The sequence below is a fragment of the Balaenoptera musculus genome, chromosome 7 (genome assembly GCF_009873245.2).
Source record: "Balaenoptera musculus isolate JJ_BM4_2016_0621 chromosome 7, mBalMus1.pri.v3, whole genome shotgun sequence".
NCBI lineage: Eukaryota > Metazoa > Chordata > Mammalia > Artiodactyla > Balaenopteridae > Balaenoptera > Balaenoptera musculus.
In genome coordinates this window covers 77,651,235-77,669,422 of record NC_045791.1, presented here as the reverse complement: position 1 = coordinate 77,669,422, position 18,188 = coordinate 77,651,235, and the positions used below count along the sequence as shown (strand labels likewise).

At 38.8% G+C, this 18,188-nt stretch overlaps 2 protein-coding genes across 3 annotated transcripts in view; one reads left to right on the top strand and one right to left on the bottom strand.

Annotated features, from left to right (window-relative positions):
* Positions 1-108: 108 nt before the first annotated feature.
* On the bottom strand, positions 109-14,028 carry C7H2orf69 (chromosome 7 C2orf69 homolog). Its single transcript, XM_036858874.1, has 2 exons — positions 13,555-14,028; positions 109-3,098 (listed from the first exon to the last, which is right to left on the bottom strand). Exons 1-2 carry the CDS (start codon positions 13,906-13,908, stop codon positions 2,271-2,273), a joined length of 1,182 nt encoding a protein of 393 aa, XP_036714769.1. The 5' UTR covers positions 13,909-14,028; the 3' UTR covers positions 109-2,270.
* Positions 14,029-14,178: 150 nt separating this feature from the next.
* FTCDNL1 (formiminotransferase cyclodeaminase N-terminal like) overlaps positions 14,179-18,188 on the top strand; it is a 130,043-nt gene continuing 126,033 nt past the window's right edge. The window contains exon 1 of one of the 2 annotated variants that reach the window (XM_036857782.1): positions 14,179-14,348. The gene's annotated coding sequence lies outside the window, so the exon portion shown is untranslated. Of the gene's footprint in view, positions 14,366-18,188 lie in introns of both variants that reach the window. The other variant, XM_036857781.1, reaches the window with a different exon arrangement.

The window sequence follows — 18,188 nt, the reverse complement described above, 5'->3', positions numbered from 1 at the left end:
GAAAACACACACAAACCCAAACTGGCAACGTGGAGAGAAATCGCTTCCTTCTGAATAACGATCTAAAGTTTTAACAAATCTAGTAACAAACAGCACATCCAAACAGACTTCTGTGGATTAAATTTAATACAACTGTACATTCATGCTGTGGCGGTAACAACTTTCACATTATTTGTTTGACTACATTTCTCAGTTGACTCTTTCATGACACAAACACAAAGCCACAATCCAAAGGATACACTAACATTTATAATAGTTTTAAACAAATGTGAAGAACACATTTTAAGTATTAAACAAATATTTGAATATGGATCAACGTGAATATATTTTCATTAAAGAAAATATTTTTAGTTTTCAACACTGTCTCATTTTGATGCAATGGCAATTCCAGGTGTCCCAGAGAGTTATTCTTAATATCCATTCAACATATAACAATTACAATTAAGCATTTACATGACTGGATAGCTACAAGGACCATATTTTAAATATCTCAGATTTTTAAATGAATCTTTCTGCTAAAAGTCATACATTTTCCATTTTAGTTAATCCTGTAGAAATAAATGCCTTTCCTTCCCCCCTCATTAAAGTACTCAGTAACTTAGCTATGTTACATTAGATACACATAAATTTAACCAAGGATTATTAAACGTATTGAAAGAAGCCATCCAATCAATAATGGTGCTTTAAGACCAGGTAATAAATCAAATGTTAGAATCAGGCTGACTTGTTTCCTTGTTGGGAATTTTGGGTCTCAAAAGAAGCAGCAGGTATTTAAACCAAAGCAATATAAAACTACTGTACTTCATCCTTAAGAAAAAACCATTGAAAGATACTATTCTGAAGTTCATAGAATTTAAGCATCTGGTAAGTAAAAATCCTTTCTTATAAGTCTGAATATTTGGAATATATTTATAGAGTCATTAAAATATAATTCTGGGACGAAACCAAGAAATTAACATTTTAACTATTGTTTTATATATTTAGACCCTCTGGGTTATTGATATTAAGCTTCAGTCTTTTTTTCTTTTTCAGTCTGAAAGCAGCATGTTACTTCCCTGCTTAATTATTTCATGACCTGCAAAAGCTAATTATTAATAAACAATTTTTAAAAAGACCACTAACCTTTTATTGTAATCTTTCAGTTAGTTGACATTCATTAGATCTTGGTTTCTCAAAATGTATTTATCTAGGTCAAGAAAAATGGGCAGAAGGAAACCTCACCCAAATTATGTAGCAGTGTTAAGCAAATTCAGTCTTTGAGCCAAAATTAAATCATTTGTGTCTTCAAACTTTCTCTTTCAACTTTTCATATAGCAATATAATTGTACATTTTGGCCAAGGAGAGATGCTTTCTTTGGGCAGACAAAATCATGCTTCAGGAGAAATAATGAATTAGTTCTATAGAATCTGTCTCCTTTTCAATAGGGCACTACCAAATAGAGTATTATATTTTACCTAAGTTGCCCTCTTTCAAAAGATGATAGGATGAAACAATTTTAAATCTGTACTATATTTTTACCCAGTATACATAATTATGTTCAATTTGAAACAATTTTCCAAAAGAACTGGTTTTTTGCCAAAATGCAAGAAACTCCAAAATGTCTTATCCAAAAGTTGTCAATTAAAAATTAAGCCACAGTGCTTAAGTGTAGTATTTTTAAAAACTAACTTTATACTACCGCACATTCTTAGATATGTGGAAACAAATACATTTTGACTCTTAAGAAAAAACACTTGATGGCACACTGAAGAATGACACCATAAGTTTATAAACATAAGAGGCAGGGTATAGTTATTGCAAATTGATGGAGAACATCAGTGTGCCTTCGCTTTGTTTGAAGAGAAACAGTGTTTCCACTCAAAAGTTTTCAGTGCCAAAATACCTAATTACCCTTAAAGTATCACCAAAATTGGTTTTAAACATTACTCAGAAAATAAACTATTTCCAACAATAACAACCTTAATTGCCTTTTATAAGGACTATATTATAACTTTCATTCTTAAGGGTCTTGTATCTCCCTGTAGGATTATCACAAACCACCTTTTGGATTTCAAATAAACTAATTCTAACCCAGTCCCAATTAAAAACTATCCACATTCACAAGCAAGGAACACTACTGCACATTACACTCATAGTTTAGGAATGTGTGCTTCCTTCCCCCCACCCCCCACCAAAAAAAAACCTGACAATGCATCTATGAATTACATCTCATTGTCTGAATTTATAGCACAAAGTGCTTCTGCTCTTCTGCATTAATAATACTGCAGTCTCAAAATACTTCATGAACCCTGAAGTGATTCTCTATGGAAGGAGCTTCGTTTGCAAAATGAATTTGGCTAGTCACCTGCATACCAAAATCTCCAAGTATCTGAACAAATTTCTTGTGCTCCTTTCCAATCCAAGATCTCATTGGATCATGTACTTGGTAAGGTGTTACATGGGTGTGAACAATAATCCCTGTTTGTGCAAACTCTTTCAAGACTTCTGGATAAGTAATCCAAGTATTGCTTCCCCCAGAATGACCTCCATCCAGCCAGTACATTGTTTTTATGCTTTTGATAAAAGCATCAATGTTCCTGTCTTTCTTGGCTTCTTTCAATTCAAAAAGCAACTGATTCAAAACAACACAACCTTTACTGAATCCAATCAAAGTAAAAGAAGCACCATTTAGTGATGGTGGATAAAAACTCATGGCAGACTCATCAAATTTTTCACAGGTCCTCTCTTTTTCTCCCCGGCAACCATTAGTAGTATGAGAAGAACTGGATCTACAATTAGATGCTTTGGCGTCCTTATTCAAATCTTTCACATTCTTCTTTGGTAGCAAACTCTTCTGACTTAAGTTAAAAGCATTAACTAATAACGTATAAAGGTGCTTAAAAGCTCCAAAGTCAGTATTGTGTTCTGGAGCACCAAACATATTGCTTTTCACAAAATTGTCATAGCAGCTGAATTTGTGCAAATGCATTCGGGAACACTTTATCACCCAAATATAACTATTGGGGAACCGGTGGGCTAAAATGGTGGCAACATTTTCTAGACTCCAGTTTTCCCACTGATAATTCTCAGGATGACGAGTCATAATTTCATGGTAATTCTGAAAGGTAAGAAAGATAAAACAAATATTAAATACACAGTTATGTAAAATTATTTCCACAAAATTAGTTTCCCATTTTTATTGGGGAGGAAGTAGGGATGTTATAATGACCTGTGGTTAATGTACTAGAAATGAAAACTATAAATCTATTACCTTCTGGTTGTAAGATTTTAAACAAATCACTTCTTCAGTTTAAGCCTCAAATCCATCAAACACAGGGTTATAAGATAAAGCTAAATAGCACAGTAGAAATTTTAAAAATAAAACACTTTAGAACGATTATAGATTTTTTAATGGATTTTATTTAGTATACATATGATCTATTATTCCTAACACATTAACTGAAAATAAAAATTTGGTTTCTTAGATTTTTTGACCAACACAGAATTTTAAAATATTTTCCTATTAAAGCTGCTATCCTGAACTCCTCCCTCTTTGGATTACTCTAGCAACCTGAATGCTATGTTTAATTTCAATTTTAGTATTACAAAGCTGCAATGAACATTATAGAAAAATCTTCATGTACATCTGTGATTACATCCTTAAAAATAAATTCCCAGATGTGGAAAAACTAGGTCAAAGAATATTCATAATTTAAGGTTGACTATATAGACTACAATACTGTCTTCCAGAGAAGTATGTATAATTTTTCTTTTATCTTTGTTAAATTTCATTGGCACAGGATAACTTATTCTAATTTGAATTTATTAAAAATTTAAATGAAGTTGAAATTTTGTTCATATATTTATTAGCCATCTGGATTTCTACTTGTGCCTGTTCATATCTTTTGCCTTTTTTTATTTGGTTTATTTATAAGTATTCTATATATATTAATAACTTTTTGTTTATGTTCTGGGACGTGCATGTAAGTTTTGTTTTCCTTTCAATTTTTATTCATAATATCCTTAAAAAAGGGAAATTCATTCAAATTTATTTCATTTATTCTATAAAATTTATTGGATACCTACTGAACAGTCATGGATCAGAACAGATGAAACCCCTGCCCACACAGAGTGCACATTCTAGTACAGAGATACATAATAAACTCCATGAGTTAATAGAGCAGCACCCTCCAACAGAAATATAACATAAGCCACATGTACAATTTTCCAGCAGCTACATTAAAAAAAAAGTAGAAAGTTAACAGGTGAAATTTTTTTTTTTTCTTTTTTTTGGCCGTGCCCTGCGGCATGCGCGATCTTAGCTCTCCGACCAGGGATTGAACCCATGCCCCCTGTAGTGGAAGCATGGAGTCTTAGCCACTGGACCGCCAGGGAAGTCCCAAAATTATTTTTAATAATACATTTTATTAAGCCCAATACATCCAATATATTATCATTTCAACATGTAACATAAAAAATACTGAGATTATTACATTTCTTTTTCTTCCTAAGTTTTTGAAATCTAGTGTATATTTTACACTTACAACACATCTCAATTTGGGTGCTAAATTTTCATCGGAAATACTTGATCTGAATTTAGATTTCATAAGATTTACAGTTGCAAAAGTAGATTCACATACCCAAGTTGCTCAAATACACTTAAAAGTTTTCCAGGAACTGAACTATCAGTTTTTAAATTTAAATTTAAAGTTAAATACAATTTAAAATTTAGTTCTTTGATTACACTAAATTTCAAGCGGTCAATAGCTACAAGTAGCTAGCGGCTAGACAGCACAAGACATTATACGGTGATAAGTGCGATGGATAACAAAGCAAGGGAAAAGGAGCGCAAAGTTTTGGAGTGGGTGGAAGATTATTATTTAAACACGGGGTAGTCTCCAATAAGGCAATAGTTGAGAAGGAGCTGAGGGACTGAGTCACGATTATTTCAGTCATAAGGAACTGCAAAAGGACCTGAAGTGGAGTCATCGTTGGTATAACCAAGATACACCAGTGAGACCAGTGTACCCCCAGTGAAGTGAAGAAGGAGCAAAAGTGACCACCAAGAGGGTCACAGAGATTGCTGGTGAAGAGGGGAGGTGCTGATCATGCCTTGTAAGATACCCTGAGGACTTTGGACTTTGCTCTGATAGGGTGTGGAGTAGACGGCTGATATAATCTGTTTGGAAGGATTACTCTGACTCCTGTGTGCAAAGGGGCAACAGTTTGAAGCAGGGAGACCAGTAGGAGGCTACTTAAGTGTAACCCCAATGAGAGAAGGTGGCTTGAACCACAGTGGTAGTAGAAGCAAAGGTGGTAAGAACTGGTCAGATTCTGTATATATTTTGAAGGTAGAGTCAACAGCATTTGCTAATGGACTGGGTATATGGTGTGAGAGAAGAGAAATAGAATTGTAATTTTTCCTTATTTCTAACAATCATATACCAAACATTTTTAAATGCACCTCTCTTTTGACTTAGTAATTCTACTTCTAGGAATTTATCTCAGGGATATACTTGCACACATGCATAAATAAATCTGTATAAGGACATTTATTCCTGCTTCAGAAGAATGAGGCAGTTCTATGAGTACTCATATGGGTTGTAAAATAAGGGCTAAAAACCCCCCTGAATGCTGAGCTATCATTTGTGTTTAAAAAAAAAAAAGTTTGCATCAGCATAGAATGTCTCTGGAAGGACATATAAATCAGTAACAATGGTTAGCCTTAGGGAAGGGAAATCGGAGACTGCCTCCATTCATCCAAAGGGATGAAAAGGAGACTTATTTTTCAATGTACAACCTTAAATAAAATGAATTTTTAGCAATATACACATTTTTCTATTAAAAAAATTAAGACTAATAAAAGTAATACTACAAAAATTTAGTCTACATGCAAAGGTATAAGGAAGATATGAAAACCACCAATCCATAAAACCACCATTAGAAATAATCACTATTAAAATTTTGGTGTCTAGTATTCCAGTGTTCTTTAGTATACATACACATAAACAAGTATGTATGTAAGAGAGCGTTCTTTATTTCTTCCCTCAGCAAGATGATACACAGTTTTCACTTTAAAATGTTACAGGCATGATTTCTTATCAATAAGTATATATTTGTATAATTTTTAGACTTTCCATCAAAAAGATTAATACCAATTGATACTTCCACTGGAAGTATATAAGAGTGCTTATTTTCTCATATCCTTACCCACACTGGTTATTAGCATTAATTTTTTAAAAATCTTTGCTACTAAGATAAACTATTTTACTTTTAATTTGCATATTTTTATTCCTAATCAGGTTGAACATTTTTCTATGTTTATTGGCAATTTTCATTTGTTAATTCTCTATTCATATCCTTTGATAACTTTCCCAACAGGATGCTCAAGTCCTTCTTAACAGTTTTTACCTCATTATGTTCGTCATATATGTTAAAAAAAAATCTATTCCCAGAAGGCCATCATTTAATTTTTTATGGATTCTGCTACTGCCTTCTGCACATCCAGATTTATGAGATATAAAATTATCATAGGAGCTTAGATCTGAAAGGGCTCATCTAAATCCTTTTTTTTTTTTTTTTGATAAATATCTCTTTTTTTATTTCAGTGAGACAGCAAATTTGGGCCCTTTCCCTTGTCCCTACCTATAAGAAATCTACACTCTTTTTCTGCACAGAACCCTTTCGTCCAAAAAATGAAAGAATTTGCAGTTCAGGCACCAGTGTAAAGAATAGAGGGATGAACATGAAAGGAAGTACCCCCATATGCAGAGGTGGGCATGCGCGCACACACATGGGCATCAGCAGAAAGGGAAGGAACACATTTCCAACACAAATTGAAAGGTGGAAATATTCTTGCCTATTGAACTTTGACTTCCATTTCTTCATATATTCATCAGTGGGCATTTGGGGGTCACTAAGCACAGTTCACAGTCCCTCAAGAACACAGTCCAGTGGGAGAGACAGAGATAAATAATTACAAGGCAATATGATTACTGCTGTAAAGCAGGGATATGTGAAGAACTGTGAGGGGACGTAGAGAAAGGGAGACTCAAGCTATGTTTTGGGACATCAGGGAAGGCTCCACAAATATATGAGCTCAGTTTTGTAGTATTAGTAGAAATTCCAGGATTATGCAGTAGAATTCCTATTATGTCTGAAGTAGGAACATTAGTCAGGTCTTCATAAAGACACCCAAATATTAGTTGGGAAGAACAGAGCCAACACTGAATTATTCTATGGATTCCTAAATAGTTAGATATAAGTGCCAAATACAAAAGAAAGCACAAATATCTAAATCGTTTTTATGGCTAAGGAAACTGAGCTCCTACAAACTATACAGTTATTTATATTATATAGTTATTTAATGAGCTAAAATGAACAAGATTTTATGACTCTGTTTAGTCTCTACCACATAGGAGGTGGTAAACCTAAAAACTTGGTATTTTCTTCGATTAACCTGAGTTTACATGATCAGAGGAGGAAAATGCTTATACTAAGTAACTGTGTGTATGTACTAAAATGTAAAAATAAGATTGTTACTCTTGTGTCTAAGAAGTCCAGATCTAAGAACAATGGATAAGTACTCCTATATTCTAGAAAGAGACACCAGACATCCCCATAGGACTTGCTAACAGGTAGTCAAAACCAGTTCTGCAACCCAGGCTACTATCCAAGGCCAATCTACAGAAGAGGTGGAAGAAGTGGGAAGAAAGGGTTTTCTTTTGAGAGAGTTTTCATCCCAGTTGGGAATGCAATGCACTTACTCTCCCTGTAGGGGTTAAAGGGTGGGAGGCATGCTTCCTCATCCCCAGTGAGGCAGGTGGCAAGAGAATCTCCTGGAGAGATTAAGGGGTAGTTACTCCACAAGTAGATGCTTGCTGACCTGCAAAAACATAAAGGCCCATCCCACACTGCTACTGAAGTACTGGTACAAAGGATTTTTAGAAAAACCTGACATGTGTCTCCATGATAAAGACTTAAGTTAGGTGGGCTATTGTTATAGCAGAGTGAGGAGAGCTATATAGGGTACGAGCTGTACTTCCATAAAAAATGGGTCAAGGGGGCATCTTCGCTGGGCATAAAGTGGACATCTCACGTAAGCAAGCTAAAAGGACCGTAACAGGAACAGCCTAAGAAGGCTGCTCGACATAGCACACGAAGCCCCAGGGTATATGGTCAGATGTGAAATAGTAGTGTGTGTGTGTTTGTGTTTGTGTGTGTGTGTGCGCGCGTGCCCATGGTTCTTGGCACAGAGCTCCTTAAAACCCTTGTAATTTCATGGGTGATAGGGGTTGGTCACCAGAAAGACCAAGACATGATGAGAAGTTTGGAACTTTCAACCCCACTCCCCATTCTCCAGAGAGGGACTGGAAATAAAGTTAATGACTGATCATACCTATGCAATGAAGCCTCCATAAAAATCCCCAAAGTACAAGTTTGGATAGCTTCCAGGTTGGTGAACACAAGGAGGTGCTAGGAAAGCGGTGCACTCAGAGAGAGCATGGAGGCTCTGCACCTCTTCCCACATACCTTGCCCTATGCATCTCTTCCATCTGGATGTTCACCTGTATCCTTTATCATATCCTTTCATAATAAATGGGTAAACAGTATGTAAACTGTTTTCCAAAGTTCTGTGAGCCATTCTAGCATACTAACTGAACCCAAGGAGGGGGATCGTGCAAACCCCAATCTATAACTGGTCAGTCAGCAGTACAGGTGATAAACTGGGACTTGGCGACTGGCGTCTGAAGTGCGGAGGGGAAAAGACTTGTGGGACTGAGCCCTTAACGTGTGGAATCTGACACTAACTCCAGGTAGACAGTATCAGAATTGAATTGAATTATAGGACCCCAGCTGGTGTTGCAGAGAATTGCTTGGTGTGGGGGGAAATACCCACACATCTGTTGTCAGAAATGTTCTGAGTGTGGTAATAGTGTGAATAGCAAAGGAGAGTCACACAGGAGAAGTGAGTCTTTTCCTACTCACCAGGACATACACTTAGGGCATGGTCATCTATATATCCTAGTGTTTAGGAAAGCAAAAGTTTTTAAAAGCTAAACTTGGAAATGACCCAAATGTTCGTGAACTGCTGAATGGGTAAGCAAATTGTATGTCCATACACAGAAAACTACTTGGCATTAAAAAGAAATAAACTCATGATAGAGACAACAGAAAGAATGAATTTCAAAAGCATTAGGCTAAGTGAAAGAAGCCAGACACAAGACTACATACTACGTGATTCCTAACTAATGAAAATCTAGAAAAGGCAAAACTGTACTGAAAAGAAAGCAGATTAGTGGTTGCCTGTGGCTGAGAAAAGAGATTGACTAAAGTAGGGCACAGGGGTACTTTTTAGGGTGATGAAGATGTTGTATTACATGATTATTGTGATGGTTACGTAATTGTAGTTGTTGAAATTCATCAAATTGTAAACTTACACTTAAAAATAGAAATACCGGGCTTCCCTGGTGGCGCAGTGGTTGAGAATCTGCCTGCCAATGCAGGGGACACGGGTTCGAGCCCTGGTCTGGGAAGATCCCACATGCAGCGGAGCAACTGGGCCGTGAGCCACAACTACTGAGCCTGCGCGTTTGGAGCCTGTGCTCCGCAGCAAGAGAGGCCGCGACAGTGAGAGGCCCGCGCACCGCGATGAACAGTGGCCCCCACTTGCCGCAACTAGAGAAAGCCCTCGCACAGAAACGAAGACCCAACACAGCCATAAAAAAAAAAAAAAAAAAAAAAATAGAAAGACCTACAATTCTGTATCCTGAGGATTTAAAAAGCAAGAAACTCAAGAAAACTGGACAGTACCTACTTAAAAAAATTCTGATCCCCCTCCAAAATCATTACTGATAAGAAAAACATCAAGAGGTACCTAAAGAAAAGTGAATTACTACGGCCTCAGCTTTCCTGTAATTCAAAGGATAAAAGGGCAAGCATAGAATTAAAAAGGACATACAATAAAAGATGACTGCAAGAAGAACATCAAAAAAGTAATGGTAATTAGCATTTAAAACTACACTGTCAACCAGATCCAATTAACATCAAATAATGAATCTGTGTTAACATGAGGCAAAACTTCTAATGGTATCCTACAAAGTTCTGTTTGGCCCTATTCTGTTCAATATTTATCCAAATTAAAAATAAAGATATAGAAAGAATGCTTATTTAATCTATATATGATATAAATGAAAATAAAGGTTCTAAAAGGATCAATACACTAAAAGATGAGCTGTATCTCACAGGGTAAATTTCATCAGAATAGACATTAGGCTCAAAAGAATCAAGTGCAAAGAGAAGGAAATCTGAGCCTAAAAGCCCTTCATATAATAATAGCCAAGTAGCACTTAATACATTGTTCAAAAGAACTTACACACGTTTATTCATTCAACAAGCTATCTACTGAACACCTACTTCATGCCGCTCACTAAGCATCGCAGATACAACAGTGAAGAAAACAGACGTGAAGCGTGCATCATACTAGTGGAAGACAGACAAAACCCAAAATGAATAACTAATATAGTAAATGAAATGGATAAAAATAAATTATCCTAATTATTTATTAGGAGAAAAGTTGACAGGGATCCTGTGCACATGTATGATTATTAAATAGCATGGTCATCAAAGGCCTCACTGTGAAGGCAACTTTTGAGCAAAGACTTGAAATAGGTGAACTAATGAATCTTTATAGACATCTGCAGGAAGATTGTTCCAGGCAGTACGTGCAAAGCTTGAGGTCAAGTGTGTCTACCATGAGCAATATGAAGAAGGCTGGTGGGGCTGGAGCCTTCTGTGGAGAGTAAAACAGATAAAGGAAACAGTCAAAAAAGCAGCAGGGGGCTTCCCTGGTGGCGCAGTGGTTGAGAGTCTGCCTGCTAATGCAGGGGACACGGGTTCGAGCCCTGGTCTGGGAAGATCCCACATGCCACGGAGCAGCTGGGCCCGTGAGCCACAACTACTGAGCCTGCGCGTCTGGAGCCTGTGCCCCGCAACGGGAGGGGCCGTGATAGTGAAAGGCCCGCGCACCGCGATGAAGAGTGGCCCCCGCTTGCCGCAACTAGAGAAAGCCCTTGCACGAACCGAAGACCCAACACAGCCAAAAATAAATAAATAAATAAATAAATAAAAAAGGGAGCAGAAACTAACACACCATTGTAAAGCAATTACACTCCAATAAAGATGTTAAATTAATAAAAAAAAAAAAAAAAAAAGCAGCAGGGTGGGAATTCCCTGGTGGTCCAATGGTGAGGACTCCGAGCTTCCACTGCAGGGGGCACAGGCTCAATCCCTGGTCAGGGAACAAAGATCCTGCGTGCCAAGCGGTGTGGCCAAAAAAGAGAAAAAAAGAAAAGCTACCGGGTGGGAAAGGTAAATAGAGTGAAGGGCCTTGCATGCCATCAAGAGGACTCTGGCTTCTACTCTGAGTGGCACGGGAAGCTGCTGGTGTTTTGAGCAGAGGTGTGGTATGATTTGACTTAGGTTTTTAAATGATTTTTCTGATCACTTCTAGATACATTTAGAAGGTAAAGCCACTTTATTTGCTGATGTATTAAGAGAGGACAAAAGGATAATTTCAAGATTTCTAACTTGAGCAACTAAATAGGAAGTGTTTCCATTAACTGAGAGACAAGATGATGACTACAGGACGAGCAAGTTTAGGGAGAAAGATCCAGAGACTTTAGGTTTGAGATATCTATTAAATGTCCGAAAGGAAATACGTGCACGTAACTGGCAAGTCTAAAGTTCCAGGAATATGTCTAGGCTAGAACACAAATGTTGAAGGTCGTCAGAGTATAGGTAGCATGTAAAGCCACAAGACTGAAAGAGATCACAAAGGTAGTAAAGGTAGTCAGAGGAAAAGTCCAAGAACTGAGCGCTACAGAACTCCCCAATAATTAAAAAGGTCATCAGAAAGATAAGAAGGGAGGGTAACTCATTGGGTATTCACATATTTAATCCTCATTGATATCCTATTCATCATTATTCCCATTTTGTAGTTGAGCTGGCTGCAACACAGAGAGGTTTAACAATTGGCCAGATGTTTCATAGCTAAAAAGTGCAGAATCAGTGTTTAAAACTAGGCGATCTGGCCTCAGAGCCTTTGATGCATTATTATTCTCTATTTCTTCTCTAAAAGCCCTGGGTTTTTAGAGGACTTCATACTCTGCATAAATCAACAGTATATCACTGTCCAAAAAGCTAATGGAATCTCAGGCTTCATAAAGAAATGGATGATGTCAAAATGAAACGAGGTATTAGTCTAACTACATTTAGCATTTTATAGACTTCACCTGAAGATCTGTGCTATATTCTGACTTGCACACTTTAAAAATATTTAGTAGGTGTTCAATGAAGGTTAGTTATCATTATTATCATCATCATCATTATTATAGATGCACACAGTAGCTGGTCCACAAAACCCTGGAAGTCACTGTCAGCAATGCCACGCTGATTTCCCAAACTGAGCAAAAGGGCATCAACTGAGTACATTAAATTCCTCCTCTTAAATCGAAATACTAGTTTTGATTAGCAGTCAACTAGACCAGTCAATTATTTGGAGAGCAAGAGAAAAAACTACATATACCTTCATCATCATCTGACTCAGGGCACAACGTTCGTAAGCATATTTTTTTAAAGCACTAATTTCAAAAACAACAATTGTTTAATAAACTAATTATTTCACGGTTTAAGAAACACATCCAGCCATATTTTAGCTTTACCTGTCTATACCAGCACTACCCAAGAGAACTCTATGATTATGGGAATGTTCCGTGGAAATGCTCAGTATCTGCACTGTCCAGTACAGCACACACAAACCTTAGGGGCCACTGGGCACTTGAAATGCAGCTAGTGCGACGGAGAAACTGGATTTTTAATTCTATTTAGTTTTAATTAAATAGCCCCATATAACTAATGGCTACCCTATTAGACAAAGCAGTTCTAGATTAAGATCTAGATTAAGGCCCAGCTTTCCAGGACAACATAGCCATGTATATTTGCCTGCAGCCGCAAAATTAATAATAAAGATAAAATCACACACAAAAACAAAAGTACAGAATTTTGGTGAGCATCAAAATATTGACATGCTCAGCAATTACTGTCCCTTTTCATCCACCCATTCTCCCTTTCTTAGGGTTACTGAGAGTGTCACACCCTAGTACTAGTATTTTGTCTGTTTACTTTTTAATAACTGCCAGCACGCTAATTTAAAAGCCCTCTCTCCGCCTCCTGCCCCCCTCCCCCACCGATCCTCTGAGAAACCAAGTTATAGAATAAATACACATTGTCTCGTTTCTAGGTCTTAAAATTCCACCCCCTCGAAACCTGGACTGACGGCTGGCTCTTTCGAGGTCGTAGCCCTCCCAAGGACACCTCTTGTCTAGGGCTCTATGAGGAGGGGGTCAGGGCGTGGAAGGGGCGGTTCTGGATTTCGTGGAGCCACCCCGTTTAGCGCCATGTGTGAGTGTGTCCAGGCGAGGCAAGGAACCGGGCCCCAGCTACGAGGGAGGAATCTCGAGAATTCGCATATGTACAAGAAGAAGGAGCATGTGCCCAGGCAGGCCGCAGGTTACCTGCACATCCCCGGGGAAATAGAGTACGTGATGCTGGGGCGGTGGTTGCGGCTCCTCCTTCGCCAGGTCCCCATGGAGGTCCCGCCGTTCCGGTCCCTCCCCGGCGGCCGCCACCGCCGCCGCCAGCAGGACCAACTCGTTGCCTCGCTGCGGGTCGGCTCCCGGCACCGCGGACAGCTGCACGCACTGCTGCCTGCGCCGCTCGGCTGACGGGGAGCAGAGCGCGCCGCTGCGGCTGCTGCTGCTGCCCAGGTTCATGGTTCTGGCCTGAGAGCTGAACGCTGCGACTCCGATTCCGAGCTGCGGCAGCAGGAGAAGCAGCTGCGGCGACCGCAGGAGCCCGAACCCCCACATGGGTCGCCGCCGCCAGAGCGGTTCCTAGGGTGTGGGAGGGCCTGAGCGAGGACGTTCGGCCGGGCGCCCAACCGTCTGCGGGAGCGACCCGGGCGAGAGCCGACCCCGAGGGCAACGACGGCGTCAGAGGCCGACGTCCGCGCGCAGCGTGCGTAAGGGAAGGAGGGGTGTGCGCGAAATCCGACTCCGGTTCCCGGAGGGAGCGACATGGGGGGGCGTGGCCCGAGGAAGGACGTTTGTGATTGGTGGGTTCTGCCGCGGCCGGGAAGTTCGAACGGAAGTCTGGGAAAGAGCCTGAAGAGAGCAAAGGAAGCTGGAATAAACCGAGAACCCCGAGCAAGAAGGGCGGCAGTTGTGATACAGGCGCAGAAGCCGGTGCTGCCCGAAGGTCGCTTCCAGTACGGGGTAGAGAGTTTTGAGTATACCATGCTCCCCTTTCGGTAAGCTCAACTTTCAGGTGAGGTTTTTCTAGTCCTTCGAGCCTTAAAAGAGACACAACCCCAAAGATTAGAGTAATTCTGTCCTGTTACAGAAATCTGTGGGAAGTTTTCTGCATGCCCTGGATGAAGGGAATCTCCCTCTTCTCATACCCTCGAGTTTCTTTGTAGGTACACAAAGATTTCTAGGTTCTTGGGAATTTATTTAGATAAGAAGTCTAATGCATCTCTGGTAGCAGGGAGCAGGGCACATGGGGGAAAGGCGTTAATTGTTACACATTTGCTGTCGGTGTTTGCAGTCAACGGGATTTGCTGTTTTAAGGTTTTCAAAAACCAGCTTGAACAGTAGGAAAGTCATAGGTGTCCAACAACAATCTGTGGCCAGTTGTGTATGAATAAGATTTGGACAAATGTATGCTAAAGACAGGGAAGGGAGGGGAGAGTCCAGTATTCTAAATTTAAGTGCTTGTGAGGCAAGGCACTGTAAAGAACCTTGTGGGAGAGAATATTAGCGAGAATTTAAAATATTACAGCCAGCATTTATTGGGGCATACTATAGGCCAGGAATTGAACTAGGCACTTCATATATTAACTGTTCTGAGTCTATATATGTGTGTGCTTAAGCACACATACTGTTTTCTTTACTCCACGTATCAAATATTAATAAATAGCCTTGAAGTAAGAGCACAAATTAGCAAATGATAAAATGTAACTTTCTTAAATATATATATATATATATATATATATATATATATATATATATATATATATATATATACTTAAAAATAACTGGTTAAAAAGAAGCAGAAGCTAATTATATAATAATGAATATATATTAACCGTATTTTGGCAACCAGCCTTCATTCTATTTTGTGAATCACATGCACGTTGTTACTGTCTCTTGTTAAGTAGAGGATTACTGAAATGTAATCCAAAAGCCCAAACATGTTCATGTACTCCAAATGCAGCTTTTGATTTTTGTGGTCTTGTTTTTAGGTTGACATTTTAACTGAATCTGTCACTATTGATGGGGTGGGGAGTTCTTGTGTTTTAGAAAGAAAATTAATTGTAGTAACCATTAAATATACAAAAAGTTATTTCAATAGCTCTAAGGTAATTGAAGTCTTTGAGAAATACAAATAAAGATTTAAAGGGCAGAGTAAAGAAACAGACTGAAGTGAGCACAAGGTTTTTCCCCCACAGTCAAGGATTTACACAACCCTACAGGAGCCGCTTCTAGAAAAAGTAATAGCTCTCAATTCATCGGTTGAGGTATTATGTCATTTATGGTAAGTCATTAACATTGTAATTCCTTCTGATAGGTCCCAGTGATATTATTGAAGTATCTGTTTTCTTTCTCCATCCCTCTTCCTTTTTCCAGGAAGACCAGTTTTGTAAATCACTACTTTTCTAACAACCATGGGCACAGACAGCCCAGCACTTCCTCTCTTTATTCTCCTTAAGAGCTGGGCTTTCCTTCCTCTCTAGAGGTCTTACACATACAAAGTTACTGTAACCAGTTGTTTGAGTTTACTCCTTTCTAACAGATAGAGATCTCCACTAAAAACTATTAGAAATAATAAAGTTCAGCAAGGTTGCAGGATACAAGATCAATATACAACACTTAATTATATTGCTATACACTAGCAATGAATAATCTAAAATGAAATTAAGAAAACAATTCCATTTACAATAGCATCAAAAAGAATAAAATACTTAGGAATAAATTTAATGAAGGAAGACACTTGTATACTGAAAGCTACAAAACATTGTTGAAAGAAATTAAAGACCTAAATAGCACTGGGTGTTCACTCTGGCCCCTCTTGCTCCAGCGCTGCTCCCCTCTGAGGCGAAGGTGTCATTGTTGGGAGGGGGGGAGATCTCATGCTTAGAAGGAACAGAATCAGCTCGGACCTGGCCCTCAGGGCTTCTGCTCTCACACTTTGGGACCTGATCCTGCCCCTGAGAGGGTGGTGACACCCACTGAGCACAGGAGAAGCCCAGCTTACATGTGGCTCTGGTTCTAGCCCCTCCATCTCCAGCCCCTCAAAAAAGGTGATAGCTACCAGCACACCCTAGCAGAAGACTTGACCAGTGCTCACTTCAGATCCAGCTCTCCCACCAAAGCTACTGGGCACACATAGACTGAATAGGGATGTTTCCAAACAAGGACACCCCTTCAAAACTGGGATAGGTAACTGTTTCACCTAATTTCACAGAGACAGAGAAAGTTAAGCAAAATGAGAAGACAGAGGAATTTGTTCCAAACAAAAGAACAAGGAGAAAAACCGGAAAAAACAACTAATGAAACAGAGATTAGGCTCCTTGAAGGGAGGACTGCCAAAACTCTTTTGGACATATTTTAGAGCAACCACACCCAGGCTCCACTCCAGATCATTAGAATTCAGAGATCAAGCACAAGGGGAATAAAATAAGATATCAAGGAGATTTGGCTAAGCTATTATTTATAAAACACATAAGATGACTCTGAATGGTGGAAAAAAGAAATCATACAGGCTAGGGACCTTGGGACTCGAGGAATATCAAGGTGGTGAATACCCTAGGTTTTATTTTTGCCTCACATACTGCAGAAGTGATGCTAAAGAATTCAGAAACACCAGTGGATACAGACAAATGTGTGTCTTGAAGTCTCAAGAAAAGCCTCTCCTAGACACAGCACCAGGAAAGGGGAAGCCTTGCAAGATAGAAAACTTTCAGAAAACAAATTCTCTATCCCAGCCAAATATCACAGAAAAAGACTTTGGCTACACCCAACAAGCAAAGGCTGAGTGAGGAGCCTCAACTTCTTATAATGAGATACCCCAACACCCCTGCCAGGGTAGTGTCAGAGAAGGCCAAGTAGAGAGCCTGGACTTTTATCTCCATCCCCCCACCTGCACCCCCCCACAGTGCAGTGGATACTACACTGGACTGGAGAGTCAGGACTTTCACCATCGCCCAGCAATAGTGAGGTCTCCTCTACCACAGTGTCGTTATAGACCATGTGGGGAGCCAGAACATCTACATCCAGTAGTAATGAGGAACTGTTCCCTCCCATCCAGTGTCAAAACAGGCCAAGTGGGGAATCTGGACTTCTACCTCCACCTGGTAGTAATAAGGTTGTAACCCATCTCCTCAGCTGGAGTGGTATCAGAGAAAGTGAGTTAGAACCAAAGTTTTAAATAAGATATAGAATCATAAAACATAATATAAAAAATTCCAGTTTTCATTTGAAAACCACTTATTATAACAGGAATGAGGTAAGTCTCAAACTGATTGAAAAATGACAACCAATATATACCAAAAGTTAGATGTCAGAGATGTTAGAATAATCTGACAAAGATTTTAAAGCAGCAATATAAAACATGTTTCAACAAGCAATTACAAACACACTTGAAACAAATAGCCTCACAAAAGAAATTGAAAGTTTCAACAATGAAATAGAAGATATATATAAAAAAAAAAAGACATAATGGATGGACTCAAAAGGAGAATGTAGGGAAGAGAGGAAAGAATAAGTGAATCTGAAGATAGAGTAATAGAAGTTACCCAGTCTGAACAACAGAGAGAAAACAGACTGGAAAAAAAAAAACCACCAGAATGCTAGGGGCTTGTGAGACCATCACAAAACACCTAACATTCATGTCATTAGACTTTTGGAGAAGAGGAGAAAAAGAGTAAGATTGAAAAAGTATTAAATAATGGCTGAAAAGTACCCAGATTTAGCAAGAGACATAACCTATGGATTTAAGATTCTGAGTGAATCCCAAACAGGATAAATCTAAAGTAATCTATGCCAATACCCATCATAGTTAAACTAAAGACAAAGAAAAAACCTTGGAA

Bases quoted from the DNA above. Each gene is read 5' to 3' on its own strand.
- C7H2orf69 (XM_036858874.1), bottom strand. From the start codon at position 13,908: ATGTGGGGGTTCGGGCTCCTGCGGTCGCCGCAGCTGCTTCTCCTGCTG. The intron at 3,099-13,554 runs GTAACCTGCGGC...CTTACCTTTCAG, and splicing joins ATTTCCCCGGGGATGTGCAG to AATTACCATGAAATTATGAC.